The sequence below is a fragment of the Ambystoma mexicanum genome, chromosome 6p (genome assembly GCF_040938575.1).
Source record: "Ambystoma mexicanum isolate Mex_15411 chromosome 6p, UKY_AmexF1_1, whole genome shotgun sequence".
Lineage (NCBI taxonomy): Eukaryota > Metazoa > Chordata > Amphibia > Caudata > Ambystomatidae > Ambystoma > Ambystoma mexicanum.
The window spans coordinates 313596213-313622614 of record NC_090935.1 but is presented as its reverse complement, the minus strand read 5'-3'; the positions used below and the strand labels follow the sequence as shown (position 1 = coordinate 313622614).

The window sequence follows — 26402 nt, the reverse complement described above, 5'->3', positions numbered from 1 at the left end:
GCACCCAAGCATTGCAATACTCGTCCAGTTTCTAGCAGTGCATCTTCCTATTATATTTTTCACTCTCAACTAACAGCTCATCTTCTACTTTCAGTCTTGATGAATATTGATCATTCTGCATAGCTTTATTGTACCGCTGTATCAAATAATTTTGTAAAGCGCTTTTGCAGAAGCTCTAAGCAAATAAAATAAAATATAAACTAAAGGTGTTTTTAGATAAAATGCATACAGTACAAGCTTTGTTGACACAAGCACCCTGTTAACGGAATGCTCGATTAACCAGCACCTCCATTGACGCTAAAAGTTTCTGTTCTGGTTAAGAACATTCTGGAAAACATTTTCAGGGCAAGATGAAGAATAAACGGGCAAGGAAGCTTCCTTACCAGGTTTATTTGCTTTATCCGGCTAACATTTGTTTTACCGGCAGTTTTGATTTTCTGATAACCTCGAGTTTCGAACAGTGCTGGATAATTTTGATTTGCATTTCCAGGTTATCTGACCTGCTGTGAAGAGCTTTGTTCACATGTTCTACAATATTGTAAAGGTAATCTCATGTTTTCATACAAACGTTTTGCCATTTCAGAACTGCCATAGGTGATACGTTAAAAATTGCTAGTGGAGCACAACATTTGGGATCTGCAGGAGGAGCATATGAAACGGCCCAGCACTTCTCAGACATCAAAGACAACCTTCACGTAGTAAAGCGAGACCTTGAGCATTTAGTACAAAGAAATCAGGTTAATTTCAATTTTATACATTTTGTTCAGTCTCTGTGCTGTTTTGTATTGATTTTGTGAGCAAACCAAAAAGTATATTGTTTATTTAGATCTTTTTAACTGTTGTATGCAAAGTATCCTCTGTTCTGGTCTGCTAGATAAAATAAGTTTATTGGTTTAAATCCATGTACTAATTTTGCCAAATGAAAATCTCCTCATTACCTTTTATCTTCGCCTCGGTCTTAATAATTTATTTTAGGGTTTGGTGTTGGAGATCCTAAATTTAAGTGTTGAAGAAAATTAATGCAAACCGAAGTTGCAGAGCTTCTCCATATATTGCCTCCCTTTCAAATGAGAATGTGCAGCGGCACCACCAAGTCTCTTCTTTGTAGTGGAGAAAAGATACAGGGTAACCAACAAAAACAAAGAATTAACAAATAGCCACACAGTATATGTGTAAGAATATTATACTCGGAGCAGTTGGCAGGCGATAGGATGAAAATGTTGAATCTTATTACTGTGAACCCGAAAATGAACGGGGGTGGGGGGTTCTGCCGAGAGTTTGCACTTTTTCCGCACAAATATAGATGGTAAGTGGGTTAGGGGTATTAATGTGGATGTGGAGGAGGTCCGCATGGTGTCTCCCTTGAAGTGCAAAAATCAAAGCAAAAAAAAACGAAACTCGCAGTGTTGGGGTTTCTACATTTTCACATACATCCGTTTGCAGTACTTTACTGGTGAGTAACTTTTTGGCTGAAAGTTTAAAAGGTGATCAACTTCCACTAAAGTCACTTAGAAGTGTCAAAGTTTGTCATGAGTCCCTTAAACAGGGTTAGGGTTTCTTTTTAGACCTGCTTTAAACCCAATGCCTTCCCGAAGTATAATATTCGTTACACCGTTCCGGCGCTGGTCTCTTTGGCAGTGCCGCCGGTTATGCGGCACGATACGGATTAGTACTCCCAAGATGGCCGCTAATCTCCTTGAGGTTACTGCAGACAGCGGTACAGACTCTGCATGTCTCCTAGAGACGTGGATTGCCGGTCACGTGATTCCATATAGTGAAGGACTGCAATACGATGCGTCGCTACTGTTGAAGATGGCGCTCCGTAAGTTCGCTTCTAGGTATTAACGTTCACCTTTGCAGGTTCTAACTACTTTATAACCTTTTCGGTTTCATCATCCTTCTCCCGGACTTGTTCAGTTGTCCCCTTCCTTTCCCGAGATCTCAAATCGGCTCCTGTATTGGATCCCGTCCATCCCCGACAATCCATCTACTTCCATTCTCCGTTCTGAACATCACGTTGTTTCTGACTTCCCATCCAAAGTGAGTTGGCTTCTTCTGCACACAAGTCCTCTGTATTTCCCCTGTGACATTTGCAGAAGATAACTCTCTTTATCCTTAGGGTGGGTTTTCTACTAACCTTCCGGGACCTAGGTGTTAGTATTCCGGGTCCGCATTAGCCCTCCAGTTTTTTACGGCGGGATCGGCCAGTAAGGGTCAGTCTCCCATTTATCCTACTCTACCCTTCTTTCCTTTAACAACTGTATACTTACCTGTTCCGTCTCTTTCCATAGAGATTCCAATTCCGCCACAAGCCTTCCACTATACAGAAGACTGCTACCTACCTCCAGATGTCCTGTGAGCCGCATCCATCCAGGGTTTTCTTCCCCCTGAGGGTTTCCCTGGGGGTCATGCTCCTTCCCTCATTGGTTTTGTAATTATTTCCGGGGAGGGCAGCGCTGTCCGGGAGATCTTCATTTCAGCATTTGTCTTCTCCTTGGAAAGTAGCTGTCTGATCAGGTTAATGATATTCTTTGATTCCGATTGTCAGAGATAACAATATTTGTCACGTGCCGGTGCCCGATGGGGATCAGGGCACGGTACAAGAACACATAGAGACAACAGAGGTACAAGACAAAGGCAAAATAAGCGGGGGGATGGCTGCTTCTACTCAGATCAGGTAGTCTTTAGTTTTCTGAATGTTTGGAGGTTTTTTTTTCTGTCATAGTGTCCAGGTTTTGGCTGCTATGAGGGGGAAGGCCTTTCCATTTGCCCTTTTTTAATTTGGGGCATACAAGGAGTCCGCTATTTCTGGAACTCTGAGAACAGTAGGAGTTTCTCCTTCAGATATGTGAGGGGCACTGCGTAGATGCTTTTATGTACCAAAGTAAGGGTTTTAAAGCAGATTCTCGACTTAACTGGGAGCCGAGTTTTCTGTGCTTCGTGATGTTTGCCACGGCTCACATTTTTGATTGTGCAGACGTTATTCTGCACAATCTGTAGTTTGTAAATGTTGCTTTTAGTGGCACCACCCAGAAACGCATTGCAGCAGATAAGCCGCGAGAGGAATGTTGCTCTCGCCAAGGTTTCACAATGTTTTTTCCGAGCTAAAATTCTTGACTTATCTTAGCAATTTTAGGTAGTAGCTCGAGGTCTTCACCATGTGATTGACCTGGGAGTAGGAGCTCAAATAACAATCTAGATAGATCCCCAGGGTTTTAACTTTACTCATGGTAGGAATTATGTGGTTGTCCATCATAAAATGAGCGTAACATGCGTTCAGTTTGGATTTCGAATGTTGGGGACTGAATAGCAGGAGCTCTGTCTTGGCATTATTCAGGCACATTAGATGCATGGTAATCCATTCCTTGAGGTAGATGGAATTTAGTTTGCAGAGTCATAATCGCCATCCATAGTTGGTAAAAGTTGGGTGTCTGCGTAGTTTGAAACAAAAGGGCATTTGCCTTGTCCAATAGGTCACACAGTGGCTTGGTGTACACATTAAAGCCGTCTGGTGACATACAGGCTCCTTGAGGGACCCCGCAACGAGTGGTAGTCTCCCCAGTGCACAGTTTTGGATTGATCAACCAAAAATGAGTGGATCCAAGATGTTGCTGAGGGGAGCATTGTTAAGATGGATTTCTAAACTCTGACCTGGTGGACAGAGGTTTAGGAGGCCACCCTAATTTAGTGGAACAGGGGAACCTTCTAGACTAACCAGACCAATCTATGATAGCTTGGCAGGTGGTCAAGACCATGTCTCATGAGGGGTGAGAGTGATCACAAGCCAGCGGTGAGCACACAGTACAGCAGTAATAAAACGGTTACCATACACGCTTTTCTCGATGTAACATATGTACAAAATGCGTTTAGCCTTATGCTGATGAAAGGGGAGAAAATAACCACAACCTGCAACCGAAGAGGTAAATTGAACACCAATATCACATTAGGCATTTCTTCAGAGACCCTCCCTATCTTATGCAGTCCAGCCCTAAGAAGTGAGGAACCTTATGCTCAAATGTACAACACGCTGTTGTGCTTGAAGTGAAAAGTGGGTTCTCTTCAGGGAGCTGTAGCTGTTCAGTAAGCGGGTTGAGGCGATGAAGAATAAAGCCCTACTCCTTAAGGAGGGTCTACCCTTGCAGATAGAGCAGTGTTAGGGAGACTTCTCAGAAATTTGCTAATTCTCTTCTCCCTTAGAGACCCCCAGCTCTTTTGCTGGACTCTAGAACGTTAACCCTGGGGAGAGAGAGTCCTTTTTCCCACTCTCGTATTATTCTTTGATTTGAACACTGTTTCTTTTGGTTTTGGAGTCTGACAAACTCCATAGGCATCTTTTTACATTGCGACAACAGTACCTTCAATGCAGTGGCACAGGGAAGTCTTTCAGATTTCCCAAAGGTTTAAATACCTTCTCTTGGAAGTGTCTGAAAGTGTCTCTACTGTTGGGGCTGAGCGGCGGGTGCAAGGGGGCCTTTGAACCTAGAGTGTTGTGAGTGAACATCGCTGCTATGTATATAGCAATGAGGGGTCAACGACTAACAATATGTTTGGAGTTTATTTTGTTATCTGGTCCTAGTGGCTAAAGGAAGTTGTGGTAGGTAGGTTGATTATCTTTTTCTCTCTCTGCTCTCCTACCCTGCTGAGCGACTAACGCTGTTATTACTTTCACGTTTAGAATGGTGAATGGGTTACATAGTGGGAGGAAGCTTATTGATCTGCAAACCGCAATCCACCCTAATCCTGATGAGGATTTATCAGCACCTACTGAGGTTTTCCTGTTACCAGTTGCTATGTTACCAGATGTGGGAGAGGTCTTGGGTAGAAGTGAAACAAGCCCATCATTGGATCTGAAACCAAGGATTTTAGAAGAAATGGGTATTACTTCTAAATTTAATGTGACTGCCATGATTCATTGTGCCAAGAGTGACATTGATGCTGTTCTACCAATTACTAAATTCAAGCTGAAAGACTTGAATAATAGTAATCAAATAGGCATTCCTCAGGAACACACTTTGCACTCTAACTCAGACGGTATGTACAGTATTAATAACTTATCATGCAAGGATGACACTATTGACTGCTCAATGATGGGCCCCACAATTGAAGCAGAATTGGGTAAGCGGGTTTGACTATCTCTCGGCCCATCTACGCCAGCAAATCAGAGAATGGTCGGGAGAGAAGATGTATTCATGATGAGTAATCCTGTTCTAAAAAAGATAAATACTGCATCCAAATCTAATTTTGGAGTCGTAGGCGGCGAAAAGACAAAGTTGGTATGGGAAACTGACCTTGATATTAATGATTTGCATAGTAAACTTATGGTGAGCTCTCAAACGTTAAAAGTGCTCAAACTGCACTTAATGATAGAATGGGTGGTCGGTCAAAATACCGAAAATAAAATCTCGAATTACAAAAAGCACGAATTACAAATCTCGGAAAAAAAATATCGAATTTTTTATTTATTTATTTGTGTTTTTTGGGTCAGGTAAGTAAAAAAAAAGGGGTAAAATTAAAAAAAATGGGGAAAAAAACGCATTGAAAAAAAAATTTGATTATTTTTTTTTCGAGATTTTTAATTTGTGCTTTTTTTTTGAGATTTTAATTTTCGAGATTTTGACTATAAACAGAATGATTATAGACATCCAAGAGTTCCAGTCTAGCTTTGATTGAAAGAGATAAGGAAGCTTCTAGCAATGAAGCACGCTCTGAGATCATCACTCTTGATGTTCCATCAATGAGTCCCGATTTCCCCGTATTCGCAAGGATACCGGACCTATTAGACAAAGGCCATGAGCGTTCCCACTACGAGATTGGAATAATGAGGGCAGCGATAGGAGAACATGCGAACAAGACCAGTGGAATTCTTCTGTTCGCATGTGATGCTGTGGCTGCCCTCTCAGAAAGGCAATCTAAAAGGAAGGTCATGGCCGATGGTGCCACCAATTTGATGGTATATCTGGTGTGCCTATGTGCCTGGGGAGCTCTCTCCTGAATTAGACTTTGTGGAAAGAGTAATTAAGGAGAAACCCCCGGTCAGTCAGACCATTCCCCTCCTCGCTTTGGTGAAGAGAAGAATCATCCCTTCGCTGTCCACACCCGCACTAATCAGAGGGGTCAATCCTAGAATTGAAAAACTTTTCACTCCTTAACCCTCAGACCCGCTGTACATCAGGGGACATTCCATTCCGGATTCCCTGGTAGTAACCAACACAAGAAAGAGGGCAGGGGTACCACTTTCCACCAGTGAGGCACCACCTGACAAGGAGGGCAAGCGGTTATATGCCCTTGCAAAAAGAGTTACATCCTCGGCTGCCTTTTCGGCAAGAATTGCGAACAACAATTCTTTGCTCGCTAGCTATGCAGACGCGCAGTGGGCCAAACTGCGCAAAGACGCCGAAGAAGCGCCGGAACCATTACGTACACGCCTGCTTGCAACTATTGGCGAAGGAACCCAGGTCAACCAGAGTATTGTAAAGAACTCTCTGGATGCTGCAGAAACAGCGGGACGTTCCCTGGTTCAGGGAATAATCCTAAAACGCCATGTATGGCTGCGCAACTCAGGGTTCAAACCGGAGACACAGGCGTCTTTAATAAATAAACCTGTTGAAGACTCTAACCTCTTCGGGAAAGTGGTGGATGAGGCTCTGGAGATGGCTAAAAAAGAGTTCGATACTATCAAAACTCTTGACCAAATCTCTAAGCCCTCTACCAGGCGCGGCTATGGCAACAAACGCTTTTTTCGTGGCCAACGCCAACAACAAAACCAGCAGCAACAGTACCCTGCCACCAATTTCCAGACCAATAGTGGCCAGTACAGCCAAAGAGGCCAGCGCCGGGGCAAAGGAAGAGGCCGGGGGTCCACCCCAGAGGCTCCCAAGCCCCCAACAACACCAAGTGATGCGAAGATTCGCGTCCCCTCCCATGCAACACCGGTCGGGGGCCGGATAACATCCTTTCTTCCAGCATGGGAGGGTATAACGTCAGACCGCTGGGTACTTTCCACCGTAGCCCACGGATACTGCATCGAATTCAACAGTTCCCCAACATACAAACCCCCGAGGGGACGTCGCATGACACCGGAACATCTTGCCATCCTTCTCCAAGAAGTACAACAACTGCTGGAAAAAGGAGCCATAGAGGTCGTACCTCTATCTCAGGTAACGGAAGGTATTTATTCAGTGTACTTCCTTGTACCCAAAAAGGATCTAACCATGCGCCCTGTATTAGATCTGCGCCCAGCGAACAAGTTTATCAAACCCCAAAAGTTTCGTATGGTGACCTTACAAGAAGTGATCCCACTGCTATCACAGGGAGATTACATGACAACATTGGACATGAAAGATGCATACTTTCATATTTTAATGTTGCCAGCGCACAGAAAATACCTCCGGTTCATGATAGAGGGCAAACACTACCAGTTCAGAGTGCTACCCTTCGGCATAGCATCAGCACCAAGGTGCTGGCAGGGGCAGCGGCCCACCTGCGCAGGTTGTCCATCCCAGTTTACCCTTACCTCTACGACTGGCTCATAACAGGGGATTCTTACGAAACATGCTTCTCCAATACCCAAAAGACTGTAGACCTTTTGTTCCAGTTGGGCTTCTCCATCAACGAAAAGAAGTCCAGCCTAGACCCCAGCCAAATCAAACAATTCCTAGGGGCTCTAATTCAAACAAAGGACGGCCTCGTCTTCCCCTCCAAAGAGGGTCCAAAACATGCTGTTTCAGATCCCTCAATATGTGACCGGTCGAGAGGTGACGGTACGCAAGGCAATGCGCTTGCTAGGCATGATGGCGTTGTGTATTTATTTGGTACCTCACGCGCGCCTGCGCATGCGCCCAATGCAAGAGTGGCTCAACAGCCAGTGGTGTCAGGCCAGCGGACTATGGGACAATCTAGTGGTGGTCTCGCAGGCCTTAGTTCTCTCGCTACGGTGGTGGACAAAGGAAAACCTGGGAAAAGGGAAACCCTTTGCTACACCCGCGGCAGAAGCCACTCTAACCACAGACGCATCCCTCACAGGATGGGGGGCTCACCTATCCCATCAGACTGCTCACGGAGTGTGGACTCCGAACGTAGCATCCAAACACATCAATCTTCTGGAGCTACTAGCGGTGTTCAAGGCGCTAAAAGCCTTCCAGGAACACCTACAAGGCAGGACAGTGATGGTCCTTACAGACAGCACCACAGCCATGTATTACATCAACAAGCAGGGGGGAACCCACTCTCCAGGACTGTCCAAACTGGCCCAAAATATATGGAAGTGGGCTATCAAACAAAATATGTTCCTACTGTCGCAACATGTACCAGGGGAACTCAATCTGCTGGCAGACAAACTCAGCAGAGATTTCCCCCTGCCCGAAGAGTACGAATGGCGACTGCACGAAGACATCGTCTTCGACGTCTTCACGCAATGGGGATTCCCAGAAATAGACCTGTTCGCAACCCTGGAGAACTCACAATGCCAAAGTTACGCCTCCAGGTACCCCCAGAACCAATCCAAGGGGAACGGTCTGTCGATTCAATGGTCAGGGAAATTTGTTTACGCTTTTCCCCCCGACTCCCCTTCTCAACAAGGTGGTGCACAAGATGCACCAGGAACAAGTGACCATGATACTGGTGGCCCCAATGTGGGCCCGACAGCCATGGTTCGCTCACTTGATGGAGATGTCTCCATCTCCCCCAGTGAAACTCCCCTGCCCGTACAACATGCTGTCACAAGACAAGGGCAGGACTCTGCATCCATGCCCCCAGAACATGAACTTAGCAGCCTGGCTCCTGAGATCATAGAATTTGGACATCTACAGCTCCCGCAGAGATGCATGTACATCCTCAGGGAAGCCAGAAAACCTAACCCTCGCCACTGCTATTCTAGCAAATGGAAGAGATTTGTCATCTGGTGCAGAGGAAAGAGCATCAACCCGATTGACTGCTCTCCCACACATATTGTTCTATACCTGACCCATTTATTGGATTCAGGTCTAGTGTTCAATTCCATTAAAGTCCACCTAGCGGCACTTTCTGCATACACCACTTCCCAACTCAGTGTCGTGGTGGAAGATCCCTGTTATAAAGGCCTTCATGGAGGGAGTAAAGAGAATACACCCCCCGATAGCTGACCCAGCTCCCGGATGGGACCTTAACGTGGTACTTACCAGACTCATGGGCTCACCATTTGAACCCATGCACAAAGCATCTCTTAAAGACCTCACTCTTAAGACTGCTTTTCTAATAGCTATCACCTCCATCAGGAGAGTAAGTGAACTACAGGCTCTTTCTGTTCTAGACCCCTTTGTTACAGTTCACAGAGATAAGGTGGTTCTACGCACTCACCCAAGGTTTGCTCCGAAATTCATCTCAAAATTCCACGTAAACCAGTCTATAGAACTACCAGCGTTCTTTCAAAATCCTTCCAACTTGGGAGAAAGGACTCTGCACACACTAGATGTCCACAGAGCGGTCATGTTCTACATGGAAAGAACCAGACCACTGAGGAAGACTAATCAGTTCTTCGTCTCGGTGGCAGCAGGAAGAGAAGGGGATGCAGTTTCAAAGTCCACTATTTCTAGATGGATTGTTCAATGCATCACTCTCTGCTATACTCTTGCTAAGAGAGAACTGCCCTTTAGGCCAAGAGCACATTCTACTCGAGGCACGGGGGCGTCCATAGCATTCATTCCAAATGTTCCCCTTGAGTCCATCTGCAAAGCGGCTACCTGGAGTTCTGTGCACACCTTTACAAAACTCTACTGTCTAGATGCACACTCTAGATCTGACTCCCATGTGGGACAGGCAGTATTAAGACATCTTTTCTCTACTGTTCCTTCTCATAACCCACCGCCAACTCCGGGTACTGCTCGCTAGTCTATGCACAGCATGTGATTCTAAGCAGATTAACAAACATCAGAAGACAATGCATTACCTACCGTAAAAGCATTTCTGATGGTTGTATCTGCTTAGATTCACATGCGCCCACCCTTCCTCCCCGCTCGGATGGAAGCAACATAGACTTCCTTTTATATCTCTTTTCTGTACTCGCTCACGTCTAGAAGGCTCCCTCAGGGCAGAAAAATACAAACAGAGGGACCTCGACGCGTGAGGGATTGTGGGTACAACGCACGTCACTATAGGGATAGTGTTTCAGACACGCCTTGTCGACGTCCCTTTTCGACTACGAAAAACAAAATGCAATACTCCGCAGTGACCACTGGATGTCGGACCTATGCACAGCATGTGAATCTAAGCAGATACAACCATCAGAAATGCTTTTACGGTAAGTAATGCATTGTCTTACTGACCAATCCCTTCGGAAATTGGGTTAAAACAGGGCTGCACTCTGGCGGCAGTGTTTAATTTCTGTATTTGTGACGTTGAGGAATGCTGGGCGAAAGAAATGATCTTCCCAATCAAAATTGGCCGGCTTAAATTGAATTATATTGGTTTTGCCGATTACCACCTTTTTTTTGATAAGACCCCATTTGGGCTCCAGAATAAGATCAGTGCATTTATGTGTTATGCTGCAGCCCATAATTTAAGAGTTAATCAATCTAAATCCCATATTTTGATTCTAACATATGGGGGGTGGGGGGGTGAGGGGAAGAGGGTGTTCCTATAAGTGGATGATGGTGCAAAAATTGAAATAGTACACGAAATCAAATACTTGGGTTATCCTTTATCGGACTCCTTCTCTTAAGTCTTGGTGGAAGGAAAGAATCCAAGAAAAAATTAGACCTTTAGTCTCCCAAATGAGATTAATTATGAGAAAATACTGTGGATTTTCACTTCTACCTGTTCTCCAGTTTTATCTTCTAAAAGTTGGACCATGTATTCTTTACATCTTAGACATGTGTTTATACGAGGTGGATGATATTCTGGATACCCTACAAGGGGGAGTCTGAAAAAGAGTACCTGGCCTAGCCGCCTCCGTCCCTAATGATATAGTCGGTCATGAATTGGGTCTCTTACCACTCTCTGCTAAACCGAATTGGCGGCTACTAAACAAGTATGTAAAAATGTTAGACCCACCCTGCAATTCGCTCTATGAAGATTTGAATGAACAGCTTATTCTAGGAGGTGTGAATTCATTATCGGTCTATGCGGAAAGAATTAATGGTCATGTTGGGGATCTCAAAGGAGGACCTTATACTGGGTCCACCAAGTTGTAAATTGAAACTGCATCTGTATTACTGGAGCTGTCAGGCAGATCGAATTGGCTCATACAGATCTTATGAGTTTGCCCTGCCTAGAAGGAAGTAGGGGGATAGATCCAGATACATTCTTCAATTCCCCTCTGCTTCAGGTCATTCCTTGTATTTATGTTATAAATTGAACCTATTCCATACTTATGAAAGGTTGCTCTAATGGGGTAAATGTGACATCCAATTCACAATGGGTTCATGCCGTTTTTGTAAAGGCAGTTATTGAGACTCTCAAACATCTGGTTGTTGTGAACATTTTGAGGACTTGCGACGCTCTGGTTGGGAACTTTATGTACTCAGTTCCACTCTCTCGCGAAGCTTTGTTGGAAAGATGTATGAGGGGAGACAGTATTAAGCTTATTATTAGACTAACTTTGAATTTGACTAAAATTGATTCGAAGTTGAAGGACATGAATTGTAAAGAATCTGAGATTTGTCAAGTCCTTTTGAATTCTCACTTATCTATATTTTTATCAAGCGTATTGTGTTGTATGTGAACCAATTTTATTTTGAAAATGTATATTTTTGTATGTTATTGGAATCTTGAATATGAAATATTTGATGTATTAAGGATGTATATGAATTTTTAAAGGTTTTTAACCAAATGCAATTTTTTTTAAAAAACCTTCTCTTGGTTAAACTACTGATTCCAAGAGCAGTAAAGTGAAATTGACTACTTTAGCTTTGTAGACCCAGCACACACCATCTTACATAGAGTGCTGGAGGGGTTACTTAGCACCCCCTTCGTATACTTTATCATGTAACATTTTTGTTACCCTTTCTACAATTAATGGCTGGTGGCTGCGGTTTACTTTTTCCTACCATTGTTTGGGTTTACCACGGGCTGCAATTGCAGCTGCAGTATAGCACCCATGGGTGCCCCTTTTGTCAACATAGCCCTGGTCTTCTTTTTTCACCATATCTTGTAAAGGCCCTTGAGATTTACTCTGCGCGCCAAACCTGGTTTGGTCCCTTAGTTAGTTTTGTCTTTAGTGGCATTCACTGCTGAAGCCCGCCTCTGGCTACAGCTTGTCTGGCAGGGCAGGAAGCGACGGAGGTACCTAAAACTCCCTGTGCTTAGTCTATTTGGTTACAGGAATGCACCCAAAGGTGATTGGTCGGCTGGCTTTCCTTGGACAGTCACCCTGCTGTGTGAGTGACAGGTAGGCTGCGAATGAATGGGAGAAACCTGCATAAAAGGCAAGGTCTTTTAGACAAAAGGCAGAGTCGACCACTGGACGAAGGAATCCGAAGAACTACTTGGAAGAGAAGCTTGCTGCAACTCCTAGACCGTTGGTTTGCCCGGCGAAGCCCTGCTGCAGTGCTGAAGCTCCGAATTTGTTGGACTAGAGAAGCCCTGCAAAGGACGACTCTTCCCCTTGGGTTGGCGGGACCAATGGACCCCAAGATGAACTTGTCTGGAAATTCTCTCGCAGCTGGCTGAACTTCCATTGCTGCTGTAGGAACAGAGTGCCAGGGAGAGGAACACCAGAATCGAGTATCATTTGTATGTCTGACCCGAGCTCCAAGAAGATCCTCCGGACTCCCTCGAAGTAGGACTAACCAAGCATGAGCCCCCTCAACAGAGTGCTGGACCCTAGAAGCCAGGAAAGCCCACAAGGTATCCAAGAACCGCAGTGGTGCTATTAGCAAGAAGCTGTAACCCAGAAGTGCCGCTGATCGGAACTTTGCCCATTGCTATCGCTGACCTACAAACCGTAGTGCAGGAGTCCCCAGACGTCCTCCCTCTTTTCCCCGAGATGAGGTCCAGGAACAGGATCTGCCATACTACAACAGGAACAGAAGCCAGCTGGAACCAATTTCTTCAGACCTGCGTTACTGTGAACTAAGGGGTACTTGGCTCTTGCTGTTTAGTTTGCTTGCTCTCAGTTAAGACTTGCATGTACTGCCTTTTTGTAGAGTTGCTTGCAGCTCTGCCTTTTACAAGCCTCCCAGCTTGTGTCCCAACAGTGATTTTCTTTTTCAACAAAAACTCAACATGGTACAAGACTTTTTACTTAACTGCAAGAAGAACTTCAGCTCCCCTAGACTTTGCCCAATTGACACTGACTGTCCTGGCTCCCTGATACTCTTCTTACTTCTGACTTTGTGTTTTGATCTGTTCCTCCAAAAAGTCACACATTCTTGACTTGTATAGCTGGGAAAGTGTTAATCTACATTGTATTGGGGGTTTAAAACTGCTTACCTGTTTGAGAAACATGTTAAACATTGTTTCCTCCCCTAACCTTTTCCCTTTAGACACCAAACTCAGAATTGCTCTAAACGTACCAGTGATATGTCCATGTCCATAGTGTCCTAGTTATTGAAGTCACTTAAGGGTGTAGGAAGTGTCTGTGTGCCATCCCAAATGGGTATCTACTAATTTATTGAAACTGAGTGTATTTTTGAAGTAATTTGTTACATATTTGCTCTCTTCTAAAGAAGGCTTATTCAAACTGACTTTTAAATTAATACATTGTTTAATCAAGAAACCTTGACTATAAGTGTTATTTGGATACTTGTCACTGTGAAACTGTTACAACCCTACAGCTCACATTGGCCCCTCTTGAGAAGCCTGGATGCTAAGTCACTCTACCAACTTGTGTAGTATAGACTTATACCAAAGGTTGGGTTGCTATTGCCAAGGGGACAAGGCTGGTGCAGTCTCCCACAGGGTACTGCATACAATCTGGCCTAGCAAGCAACTTTCAGAGTTCGAGAATAGCTGGGGAGTGCAGGCTACCCCAGCTAAGGTGAGCATCTTTTCAGGGATTCTTGTGCATAAAAACAGATGGATGTGCCAGAGGGCCACCGGTAAGTGATTCAAGTTCTCGCAGACCCTCGACACAGTCCGGGCCAAACTTTGCCCGTCTAGTCCAATTTGCTAGTGGGTTTCACCCCTGCAGTTACGACGCTCTGCCTCCTCAGCAGCTGTGGGACGGGACGATAGTCTGTGGCCAGACAGTCTTTTCTCAGCTCTCGAAGAAAGGAGGATGATTGTTACGGTGCAGCAATACTCAGGACATGGCAGGTCTGCAGGCACTTGCAGCAAGTCTCACCAAAGCGGGGCAAAACATGGACCGCAAATGTTCAGTGTGGCGCACTCTCATAAATCGTGAACCAGAGGCGACAGGAATATACGTTTTGACGGGAGAGGGCCCAGGACCACAAGTAAGCAATGCCCAAAGTCTCGCCTCACAACTCTGGACGTTGGCGCTTCTGTGCAATACCCCGCGTTCAAACTGGTCAATTAGCTGGATGGCACAGGAACACTTCCGAAGAGGCTCTTTACGAGGGTAAGCAGGAGGTGCCAAGAGTAGTTGATCCCACTACTCCAAAGGGTTGAAGCACCCTTGCAAGGCCATCTTGGTACAATGCAAAAGCAGGCGTTTGACGGGACAACAGTGGGGTCAGGTTGCCAAACCTTCAGCACGTCTTGGGCGGTTCCTCTTTCGTGCAGGACACTTGGCTCCTTCTGTAGTTTGGTGTGAACTTCATGTGATCGACCTGGAATCGATGCACAGCCCCTCATTTAGCCAGATTCTTTTTGCATCCAAATCTAAGATAACCATGGAAGATCTGCTCTCTTGTATGCATGCCAGGTGTGGGCGAATCGTTGGCCCATGGTGGTTCGTCATTCATTCCTACCAGACATACTGGCACCAGTAATGTGGATTGGGACCAGTCAGTCCCAACTCTCTTCCTGGACACTAGCGCATATGTGGTTTTCGCAGGAGGCTGCATGCCCAAATAAGGAATACCTGGGTCTCTCCACCTGTGGGACGGCAAAGGGACAAAATGGCCGTAGGACAGAACAAAAGACTTTGTGGCATGGCCATTTTTGTCACTGGTCAGTCTTGAGCCAAACGTGGTAAACACAGTATGGTCCAAAAAACAAACTAAATATACTTAAAAATGAAACTGCTGCCACCAGTTCGTCCTAGGCACACTTGTACAAACACCAAAAAATCCTTAGAGGGTGGCTAGGTCCATAAAACAAAAGGACCCATATGTGTGGTACTGTAAGGTACTTGGCACATAGATAAAAAGTTACCAAGAAATGAATATAATAGACTAAGGTGAAACGTAGTTTCCAAGTACTGGCAGCTTGAAGGACGTGTCGGTTTCCCCATAACAAATGAGAAAAAGGCTAGATGAGGGCAGCTGAAGCCTGTGCTCAACTGGTAAGTCAGGTTAGGTAAGCCAAACAAAAGCAACATGTTTGGGGGGGGTTCACAAATGGAGGGAAAATTGCACCTAAGAGAAATCATTCCGAACGAGCATCTCACAATTTTTTTTCAAGGAATTGGAGGAGGATGTTTGGGTCAAGCAAGTCGAAAGCAGCTGACGGGGCCAACAGCACCAAGTGCCTATATCAGTTATCGTCAATGTGTAACTGAGGCTGTGTTCCTCCCTCTTGAACACCCTCCCTGCCTCTCTGAAACTTGAGAACCATCTCCAGTTCCGGAAGCAACTCAAAACCTTCCTCTTTGCTTCTGCAATCGCTCTTCCTCTCCCCTGCTGAACTTGTGGCTGAAACTGCACTGGTCACCTGGCTACCCTCTGTTCTTGAGCCCAGGTCCCCTCTCCAGCCATTTGCACACCTGTACTGCTGCCTCCCTGGCAACCCCTGAACTTGGGGACTGTTTTCTGTATCCCTACAGCCCCCTACCAGCACTTGCCACCAGCTGGCTGCACTTTTTAGTTATTGCTTTTATTTATTAAATTTATTTTTTACTATCAATCCCATGTACTGCACTGCCTCTCCCCCCCACCCCCCGCACTTTTCCCCTTCCCCTGCACTTGTACGATCTCAATGTCACCTGACCTAGTAAGATCGTTCGTTCTTCCTCCCTTGCCTCATCGCACCTTGAAACACTTGTGTATAGGTGTGTTATAAATGCCATATCATATCGTATCCTATTGGTCTGAAGATCTAGAAGGGCAATCTCGGTGCTGTGGTGAGCCCTGAAATCAGACTGCTTTGGATGTAGGATTGAGTGTTAAGAATGTTTCGGTATTGCCTAAAGGCTATTTTATCCACTACTCTTAAAAGGAAGAGGGAGTTTGACATGGGCCTGAGATTGGTGGCATCTTGTTGATGAGTGGAGTGACAGTCATGTGTTTGATGCATTCATGGACGGTGTTGTGCTCAAGAGGCATTTACAAAGCGAACAAGAAATGGTGAAAGACATTTTATTTTCCAGAATGGTCTTGGGGGTGTGGGGGGTCAGGGGGGGATAGGGCAGAAAGTGGGGTTCATGTTGGAGAGGACTTCTGTCAATTCAAGGATGGTCACAGGCTTGAAATTGAAGCTGGAAGAGTCAGACGCCGGTACCCATTTCTGTTTTTGGAAAGGGTATAGTGGTATCGGCAGGAGTGTGTATAGGAATGGTTTGGTAGTTAGATTTCATTTTTTCATGTGCTCTGCAATTTTGCCTATGAAAGCAAGCTGTGCCCTTGCCTAATCCTTTAGGGTGGGTACAAATGTTTGTTGAAACTGGGGGTGTTCAAAAGATTTCAGAATTTTGAACAATTCAGAAGAGCAATATTTTGCTTCATCTATTTTGTCATTTAGGTAATATTTCTTGATGGCAGGCTTGTAACTTTTTTTCTAAGGTTTTCCAGGCTAATGTGTGATGGTTCTACTTGGTTTTATACCAGACATGTTCAGCCAGTTTTTTCTTCTTTAGATCTAGTATGGGTGTAAACGAGCTATGAAGTATACATCAATAGTAAAAGTCTGTAGTTATAAGTAAGCAAAACTGTCAATCTTGTGGCAGCCAGCACAAGCCACTGTTGTGCTTCGCTTGCACACAATCATTTCCTATGGGTGCAATGTTGTTCAATCTGACAAACAGAAAGGAGGAGGAAGGAGTTCTCCAAGTCTATATGCAAGATGTGCAGACAGCATCCCAGCAACGAGGATGATGGCACAAAGATACTGCAGGACATTGGGAAAGTCAAGAGACAAAGACCCTTGTGATCCAAAGCAGTGCATCTCTAAGTAGTGTAAGTTGCCTTGTATAGCGCCCTTCTGACAATTTTGGTGGCCTCACGCCACGTGGCTCTGCAAGGAAAAAAGGCAAGCATTAGTGGGACTGTGGGTGAGGCAGATGCAAAACCTGTTGTGTTGATAGGCGCAGGTCTGAAGTACCTGCTTCCTGCGTGCTATCTCCTTTCTGTAGGTTTGACTTAGAGACTTGGGAGATATTTATCCAGAGGGAAAAGACCAAGATCTGATGGACTACGATTTGTCTGCTTACCTGCCATTGTAAGAGTATAACAGGACTGTAGAGGAGCGCTTAGTCATAGCACGATTAGTGTTGATGCGGCCGTGCATGGTGGATTTGTGTGTATTGTGAGTTGGTAAGAGAATAGGGATGTAGGCCTTGCAAGGCAAAACAACCTGCAACCCTACACTAGCCTTTTGCAGACCAGTCCCACTTCACTGTAACCCAGGGGCAACAAGACCAGCATCTGGGATTTGGCAAATCCGCGAATGGGTGGCAACTCCACTCATTACAATAAGCTACATGCTAAGGGTTATTGGCGGCAAGAAAGTTTGGTTCCAAGAAAACTCTGCTTTAAGTTTGAGGACTGCAGGCACCCATTTCACCTTATTTAGTAGTTCGGTTGGCTGGTTGAAAGATGCCTCAAATTTCACGAACATGCTCAGGTACTGTCCTCGGTGGCCTGCTGGGACTTTTTCCCGTTAGGGCATCGCCAGACTGGGGCAGCCCAAAGTGTTTGTCATGCTGCGGGAGTAGGAGCTAGAATCTATGCTAATTTCTTCCAAAGATTAACATTGCTGTCTCTCACAAGCCCAAAACTCTTCTCACACATCCACAGGCCAACGTCCAATACTGGTATTGAGGCTGTACCCAGAACATCTACTATGGTAGCTGAGATTAAATCATCAGTGGGGAAATATGTGCAGGCAGTGGGCTAGCAGTTCAATGCAAGTAAGATGAAGTCCATGCTTTTGCAGGGAATATGTGGGTCCCAAAATAATGAAGCCGGTTTGGTAGCTAGTAAGAAATGGTCTTTGGCATTTTTAGTCCTGAATGTAGGTGTTCAACCTGTGCCCACAGTCAAGAGAAGGGATCACTGGTGTGGTTCCCTCTGTTCATGTGTGACCATGGAAACTCCTACTTACTAAATTGTTGGGGAGAACTCCCAGGTATGCCAGAGCGATACTTTTAGTTCGCGGACCTGGAGGGCCCAACACCCTCCCCCCACTATACACAGAGGACTCGGTCAACGGCAAGTTCAAACTGCGATTTACTACTGCCAAAACCAACGGGGATCAATACAAGAACTCAGAAAAATGTCAGCATGTCGCACAGTGAATAGCGCGTAGGCCACTTTTGTCTTGGAAACACGTCACTGCTCTGTCATTACTTGTGCCTCGCTCCAGAAACCTATAGCGGTGTGGGATTAGCCGTCTGGAGCATAATAACCTATATGGTTACCTATAAATGTTATTCTACTGGCTCTTCCAAGATGGACTGTTCCATCCCCAATTCACTAACTAGAACATTGTTGCAGTGTTGTGGACTTATCATTGGTTCTTGCCCGTTGCTTCCCACGCCTATAGTATAAAACTATGATTGGCTAGAGCCAACGTCTTCAGGCCTGGGACCCAAAACGGTACTCTGCTCACTGTGTATCTTTTCAAGGTGATGAGAACAATTGTTTGTATGGTAACTTGTGTGCACCACCTTTGCCTTATGACAATATTCTCCTCTTCGGTTGCATACTTGTTGCAGTCCATGTCTGTATGCCTGGGATCGGCTCTCCTTTCTCACCATCCATCTGTCCCTTGTCTGCTTCGGCTGTATCACATGCTTGGAGACCATGAAATTGAGCTCTTAAGCTCTGAATTATGAGAATTTATTCCCTTTTTCTGCAGCTGGCCCATTTGGCGTCTGGGGATTGGAGTGTCATCCGTATCCCTTGACCTTGGCTGCGGGTCCCGTCTTGCACGTCTTGCTCTGTCCAGCCTGAATCAGTTCAGCTCGTCCCTTGCTCAGTGGTCTAAGGCCTGCTGTAATTTTCCTAAACCTTATAATGTGGTTTCTACATTGTCCACACTATACTATATTCTCCATAGGTTAGTCACACTTGGCACTGTCAGGCCCCATAGGTGCTCTTGCAGTTCCATAGGGTTATTTGCATTTAAGCTTCTTCAAGCTTTGCTCAAGATCGCTTGTGCCTTGCGGTTTCTGCGTTGCTGCGTTTGGCTAATGGCAAAAATAATAAAAGCAATGACAGTATGTATTTGTCCTCTATGTATAGAACTGTACGCTCATGTTCTATATGTATTCGAGTGCGTGTTTGTGTCACGAAGTTCGGATTGCACGTGTGCTTCATGTCTAACGCTGCTGTGTCGTGGTGTGTAACAACGTCGGCAACATGGCTTCTTGGTGCTTGGTCCAGTCTGTCCATATAGGTGTCTCTGATCATGGCGTGTGGCTCTTAATTCACACATGGATATATTTGCACTGTGCCAGGTCGGTATGGCTGACTGAGAGGATACCTTTCAGTGTATTTACCAATTATTGGGGCATTTGGGATTTGTATGAAATAGACTGGGTGATTGCGATGTTTTCTGCCCTTCTGTCTTGTCATGAACTGGGGGGAGAGGGGGGCGCAGGGGATTGGGGTGATGGTGGTTGCAAGATCCTGACTCCCTCTTGAAAGTCACTAGGAGACTCCGCAGTCCTGTCTGTGGGTTCTTTGTCTGCTTGATCACCACACAGAAGTGGATTTAATGGAGAGCCCAGCCAATCCACTTTTCCATTGCACAGATTAGAAAACAAAGCAATGATGCCTCTCCCCTAAAAAGTATAGTTTCTTTGCTTTTAGACTGGGGGAGGTGCTGCTTCTTCCGATAAAGACTTTCCCCTCTGAAATTGGCTTATTACACTTGTAGCAGTAAATTGAATGGCTTACGACTGTCATCAAAGGCGGCACTCCAATTACCTGGTTCTATGCGTGGAAAAACCATCCAGCCCTTCTTTTTTGTTTTTCTTTTCTTTTCTTGAAATTCTGGGATTTGGAGTCCAAAATTTAAATTGGAAAAGACAGTACAAATAACAGAATTTCAGGAAAAAATGTGACTGTATGGCTTTATCATATGGAAATGGGAAACTTGAGGTGTCAGAGAAATGGTGGTACCATGGTTGTCTCTTTGAGGGCGATTAGAACAAAACTTTACTATATTTTAGAACTTTCTAAAACGTAAGCTTAATCTTTTCCTAACTCAAGCTTCCCTTCTATTTCTATGGTGCTAGTTTTAAAGACCAACTTATCCACTGTTCCAGGCTTTAAGCCATTTTCCTTTTTTAATTTTTTTTTATTTTTATTGTGCTTTATACAGTGCCTTTGTCCAAAGCGCCTTACATAAAGTCAAAGTAACATAAAATCAGCAGTGCAAATTGGCGTTCAACTACTGCTGATATCAGAGGACTGAAGCCGATAGTTTTTAGCGAAGAACGGAACAAAGAGTAAAGTAATGGAACGAAGAGACAGAGGGAGCATGTTCCAATGAAGGGGAGCAAGGAACTGAAAGGAACGAGCGGGACTGAGCACAGGGGATGGAGAACATTCAGTCTAAAAAGACCAGAAGAACTGAGAGTGAGGAGAATAAAATGAAAGGAGAGATTCAAGATAGTTGTGGGCAAGTCCATAAAGAGATTTAAAAACTAGGCAAAGAAAGTTATATTTAAGCTCAGAATAGAAAGACAGCCAGCCGAGTGAGGCAAGAGACCGAGATTGAGTCCCGATAAGAAAGGAGGCAGAGTGAACGAATAGTAGAATGGTAGATTGATTTAAGAGGAGCGAGACGTGAGCAGGGAAGACCAAAGAATGTGACGGAACAATAGAATAGTGGAGAGAAAATTTACAAAGAGATGAGATGTTTTGTGGGGTGAAAAGTGAGAAAAGGACAGACTCTGCGAATATTGTAGAGATGGTAGCGACAGGCGTGAGATATAAGATATGGTAGGCGAAGGAAGGGTAAGAATAAAAATAAAGCGAAGATTACGGGCAGTAGGAGAGATAGACTAGTTGGAGGAAAAGAAATAGAAGAGGGAGGAGACTGTGGCAACAGTATTAGCAGGAAAGAATAAGACTTCAGTCTTTCCGGCATTTAAAGTAAGTAAATGAGGTCATCCAGGATTTAATGGCAGAAAGACAAGTTGAGAGTATGATGAATATCGGGCATGAAAGATTAAAAGGATGGCAAGAGCAGAGTATCATCAGCATAGAAGTGGTGTGATAGTCCAAAACAAGAAATTATAGGGGCAAGAAGAGAGGTTTATAAGGAAAATAGAAAAGGACCAAGGACTGACCCTTGAACACCATGATCAAAGGGGAAAGATGGAGAAGTGTTACCACCCCAGGAGACAGCAAAGGTACGGTTGGATGAAAACCATGATAGAACAGAACCGCAAAGGCCAAAAGAAAAGAGAATCCAGAAGCAAAAAGTGGTCCAGTGTCAAAAGCAGCAGAAAGGTCAAGAAGAATGAACAGAAGAGTGTTTAGAATAATGAGCAGTAAGAGTTAAGCACACAAGTCAGGGCTGTTTCAGTGGAGTAAAGGGCACGAAAGCCAGACTGAGCTAGAGGAAGAAGAGATGGACCAGACACGAATGTTGAAATTTGTGAGTAAATAAGATGCTCAAGAAGTTTAGATAACAAAGGTAAGAAGTATAGGACGAAAGTTTGAAACAAGAAGGGGATTAGCTGTAGGTTTATTTAGGATAGGAATAATGATAGTATGTTTGAAAGCAGAGGGGAAAGTTGAAGTGGAGAGACAGATGTTAAAAAGAAAAAGACAAAGGGTACCAAAAGCAGATAGATTTTAGGAATGAGTAAAGAAGGAATGGAATCGGTGGGCGCAGCCGTGGGGTGAGCTTTGGCCAAGAGAAGAGCCACCTCAGAATCATAAACGGGAGCGAAGTTAGAAACGGTATTAGGAGTATGTAGAGGGGAAGAGTTATAAGAGGGTGATTATAGGATGTCCTGACGTAAGGAGTGAACTTTAGAAGAGAAAGATGTGCAAGATCAGATGCTGATAGGGATGAGTTAATGGAAGGAGCAGGCACAGGAGGAGAAAGAAGCAGAGTTGGAGTTTGAAAAAGATGCCGAGGGTGAGTAGATCAATTATGGAAAAGATCTGAGGTGCGTTTAGCAGAGTTAATACAGTTGTCATAGAGAGCATGATAAGAAAAATAGGTAGCGTAATTAGCAGGAGACCGCAGTTTGCGCCAGCGCTTTTTAAGGCGACAAAGAAAACGGCGCATAGAACAGAGATGGGGAGAGAGCCATGGTTGGGCAGGTTTGCAAGTGGGCTGAAAAGAGAGGGTAGAGTTGATGCAGACTAGAAGCAAGGGATGAAAGAGTGGACGTTGCTTCGTCCACGGAGAGATTATACAAAGTTTGTGGGAGATGGAAGAGATGTTGTGCAAGTATCATAGAAAAGCAAGTGCTCAGATCATCTTGTGTACTTGAAGGGTATAAATGAATGATACGAGCATCATTTCGCTGGCTGACTTTGTTGCAAGGTCCTACTCATGTCAGCTGGGTATTGGGCATTTGGGGTTGGGATGCAGTGCTTGAGCCCATTGGAGCTATGCAGAAACCACTTATACTCCAGCAGGGAGTCCATAAACAGTTCCAGGGCAAATCGGTTATGAACAATGGTCAACGACTATTGCTATCTAGTTGGCTAACAATGTGTTCTTTGTTTTGCATTTTACTATTTTTATTTTTGCATAGACATTGGAGTAGCGCTAATTTGGTTGGTGGTAATTAGAGTGCTCTGTGGGGGGTGTAGGAACAAACATAAGAGGGAATACTCTGAGGTGGAATGCTGTTGATTGGATAATGGTACTTTCAATATGTAATGTTTTCATATGCTTTGGTTCCTCTCACAATTTTTGAGCACAATGCTGTTCTTTCGTTTTGGACATGTTTGATTTTCCCTGCATTAGGCTGCATTTTCCAGCTTACTTCTAGCCTCTATTCACAATACATTGCTCCCTTGTGTGTTTTGAGTTTACACCTATGCTCTTTCATTGGCATAATCTACGTTTGCCAAAATTGGCTGCTGAATGTGGTCGTGGCGAACCCGGGTTTATAACAGCTCCCATTGCAATTTCCTTGCCAGGGTTTCAACTTTGGGATGTGTCAAGAGCATGTATATTGCTCAGATGTTTGTGGTGGCATTTAGTTTGTTACCTATTTGTTGCGGAAGGTTGATATATACCTTTCACTTTGGAGTTCCTTCTGTGGAGGATGAGTCCCTGGGGTGTCTGCGGGTGTAGATGATTCCACTATATGTTTGTCCTCATTGCTTATAAAATTGTAGTTGAACTTTTACATTATTCCCTGGGTGTACAAATGGTACCATCATACTCTTTTAATGAGGCCTAATTCAGGTCCTAAGGTAAAAGGTTTGCTATACATGTGCCACCGTCCCTTGTTGGAGGTGAAACATGTTGAAGAAAAGGGGTGTAAGCGTAATACAGAATAGAGCATTACGTTCATTGGTTTTCTGCTCAATGCCTGTGTAATTATACCAACACCACAAACACTTTCATATGTTTGATTATGGTTGGAGAACTCTGTCACTTATTCTTTTGCATTTTTGATTCACACATTGGACGATACCATATGTATTGTACTGAGCCAGGGGATGGTTTGGATCATAGGTGGGGGCTCGCAAGAACACATTTCATGCACAGACGTCATGCTGCAGTCAATTGGAGATGTATGGGGTTGGGAACTTTGAATACCTGAGATTTCAGTTTGCAGTTGTGCAGTTCGGACATTCGATATGTATCATTGAACACCGTTGGGGTTATGTCTAAAGATGTTTGGGTGGTCTGGTGGGGGGGCGGTTTGTGTATCTGTGTGGGTTGGGATATGGCGGTGGAACTTAAATCCTTATATGGTGTTGGATTTGCTGTGATGTAGTTGCAGTGGATATTAAGTTTTAAATGTTATGATATCTCTGTTATTTTTATGGTTTTCTGTTTTTTTCGGACTACAGGGGTCTTATTGGGGAGTTCGAGTTATTTAGGAGAGGAGTCCAGGATGTTGGACTTCTTGGAATGTGTTTTAGAATCTTTTTCTATACGCTGTTCTTGTTGCTTTGCATCTGTTTTAGAAGGGGGGGATTAGGGGTTTCGGTTGGGGTCACAAATATATTTGAGGGTCTGTTGAGGGGGTCCCTTTGGAATTGGGTTGGGGGGGATATTCTGTGTTCGAATATGGGGGATCAATTGCGAGTTATCTCGTGGAATGTGAATGGTATGAACAATGCACAGAAGAAACGGAAAATTTTGGCGTATATGAATGAGTTGAAGGGGGATGTTTATTTTCTCCAAGAAACACACCTTTTGGAAGCAGATCTGGATGGTTTGAAAAAAGGTTGGGTTGGGCAGGTCTATGGCTTGTCCTTTGAGTCTAGGTCTAGGGGTGTGGCTATTCTTATAAGGAAAAATGCACCAATCAAGGTGGTCAAGGAGATATGTGACAAGGAAGGCAGAATGGTTGCTGTTTTGACAAATATTCAAGGAAAGAATGTAATTTTTTGTAATATTTATGCGCCAACATCGGATGATGGTACCTTTTTCAGAAAGGTAGCTCAGACAATTCAAGACCTTAGGTCCAGTAACATAATCGTGGGTGGCGATTTCAATACATTTGTGGATTCAACTTTGGACAGGAGCAATACTAGACATTGTCGTAGGATGAACATGCAGTCTCGGGCTTTTCATGATCTGCTTGAGGAACATAATCTGAAAGACTGTTGGCGAATAGAAAATCCCTTAAAGAGGGAATATACTTTTTATTCCGGTGCACATGCTACATATTCCAGAATTGACATGGTGTTGATGGCAGGAGATTTGTTGCAGGAATACAAAACAAGTAGTATAGGTAATATTGTGCTGACTGACCATGCTCATGTTTCGGTGGATTTGAATTGGAGTTATACTTTGTGTAGACAAAAAACTTGGAGACTAAATACCATATTGCTGGACAATCTGGATGAGATGGACAAAATTGCAACTGAAATAGACTATTTTGTGGAGGAGAATTGTACTGGGGAAGTTGGATCTGATATGGTTTGGGAAGCATTTAAGTGCACTGTTCGAGGTATGTTTATTAGTTTAGCGAGTGGTCTGAAAAAAAAATGGGACAATACACAGAATGTATTGGAACTGAAGATCAGAGATTTGTCAGGGGTTCTGATGGTGGATCCCACGAGAGTGGATTTGCTTCCCGAGTTGAACAAGCTAAAAAGAGAGTTGAGGGACTTGATTTCTGGTAGAGTGGATAAGAAGTATTTCCACCAAAAATGCTCTTATTTTGAACATGGGGAGAGATGTGATCGCTGGTTGGCGTATAGATTGAGGTTGAGAGAGTCCGAGCGTTCGATTCTGTCTATTGCTGATTCTGATGGTCAAGTCACTTTCACTCCGGATGGTATTAATGAAGTATTCAGAAAGTTTTATGTGGATTTATATAAGAATGAGTCACATATTGATGCGGATAATGGAGATTTCCTGGATGAGATTCAGGTCCCTGGAATTTCAGGGGAGGATTCTACTTTATTGGAGGAAGATATCTCGGTGGACGAAGTCAAGTTTGCGATATCAAAATTGAATGTTGGTAGGTCTCCAGGGCCTGATGGACTGCCAGTTGAATTCTATAGATGGTTGCCTAATTCGGCGTTGACACTTTTGACGGAAGTGTATAAGACTTCAAAGGCTAGGGGCATACTTCCGGACTCTACTAGACATGCAACTATCTCTGTCTTTCTGAAGAAAGGCAGGGATGAAACAATGGCGTCCAGCTACAGACCGATTAGTTTGATCAATGTGGACAATAAGATTTTGGCCAAGATTCTGGCTCTGCTAATGGAGAATCTTTTGCCGGGGTTGATAGATCGCAACCAATCTGGTTTTGTTAAAGGTAGGATGACGTCCAGTAACATGAGAACATTGCTGTGTACGATCATGAAGGCGTCAGAGCTGTCTGAGGACTCAGCTGTCCTATCACTCGATGCAGAAAAGGCATTCGATAGAGTTGACTGGCGATTTATGTTTAAAGTATTGGAAAAGATGGGTTTTGGAATTCAGTTTTGTTCATGGATTAGACTACTGTATACCAGGCCGACGGCTGATGT

At 44.3% G+C, this 26402-nt stretch overlaps 1 protein-coding gene across 1 annotated transcript in view; it reads left to right on the top strand.

Moving 5' to 3' along the window:
- Positions 1-26402, top strand: part of LMAN1 (lectin, mannose binding 1) — a 275266-nt gene that overhangs the window by 154299 nt on the left and 94565 nt on the right. Inside the window, exon 11 of the mRNA XM_069627070.1 lies at positions 584-737. Coding sequence (XP_069483171.1) covers positions 584-737 — 154 coding nt within the window. The remainder of the gene's footprint in view (positions 1-583; positions 738-26402) is intronic.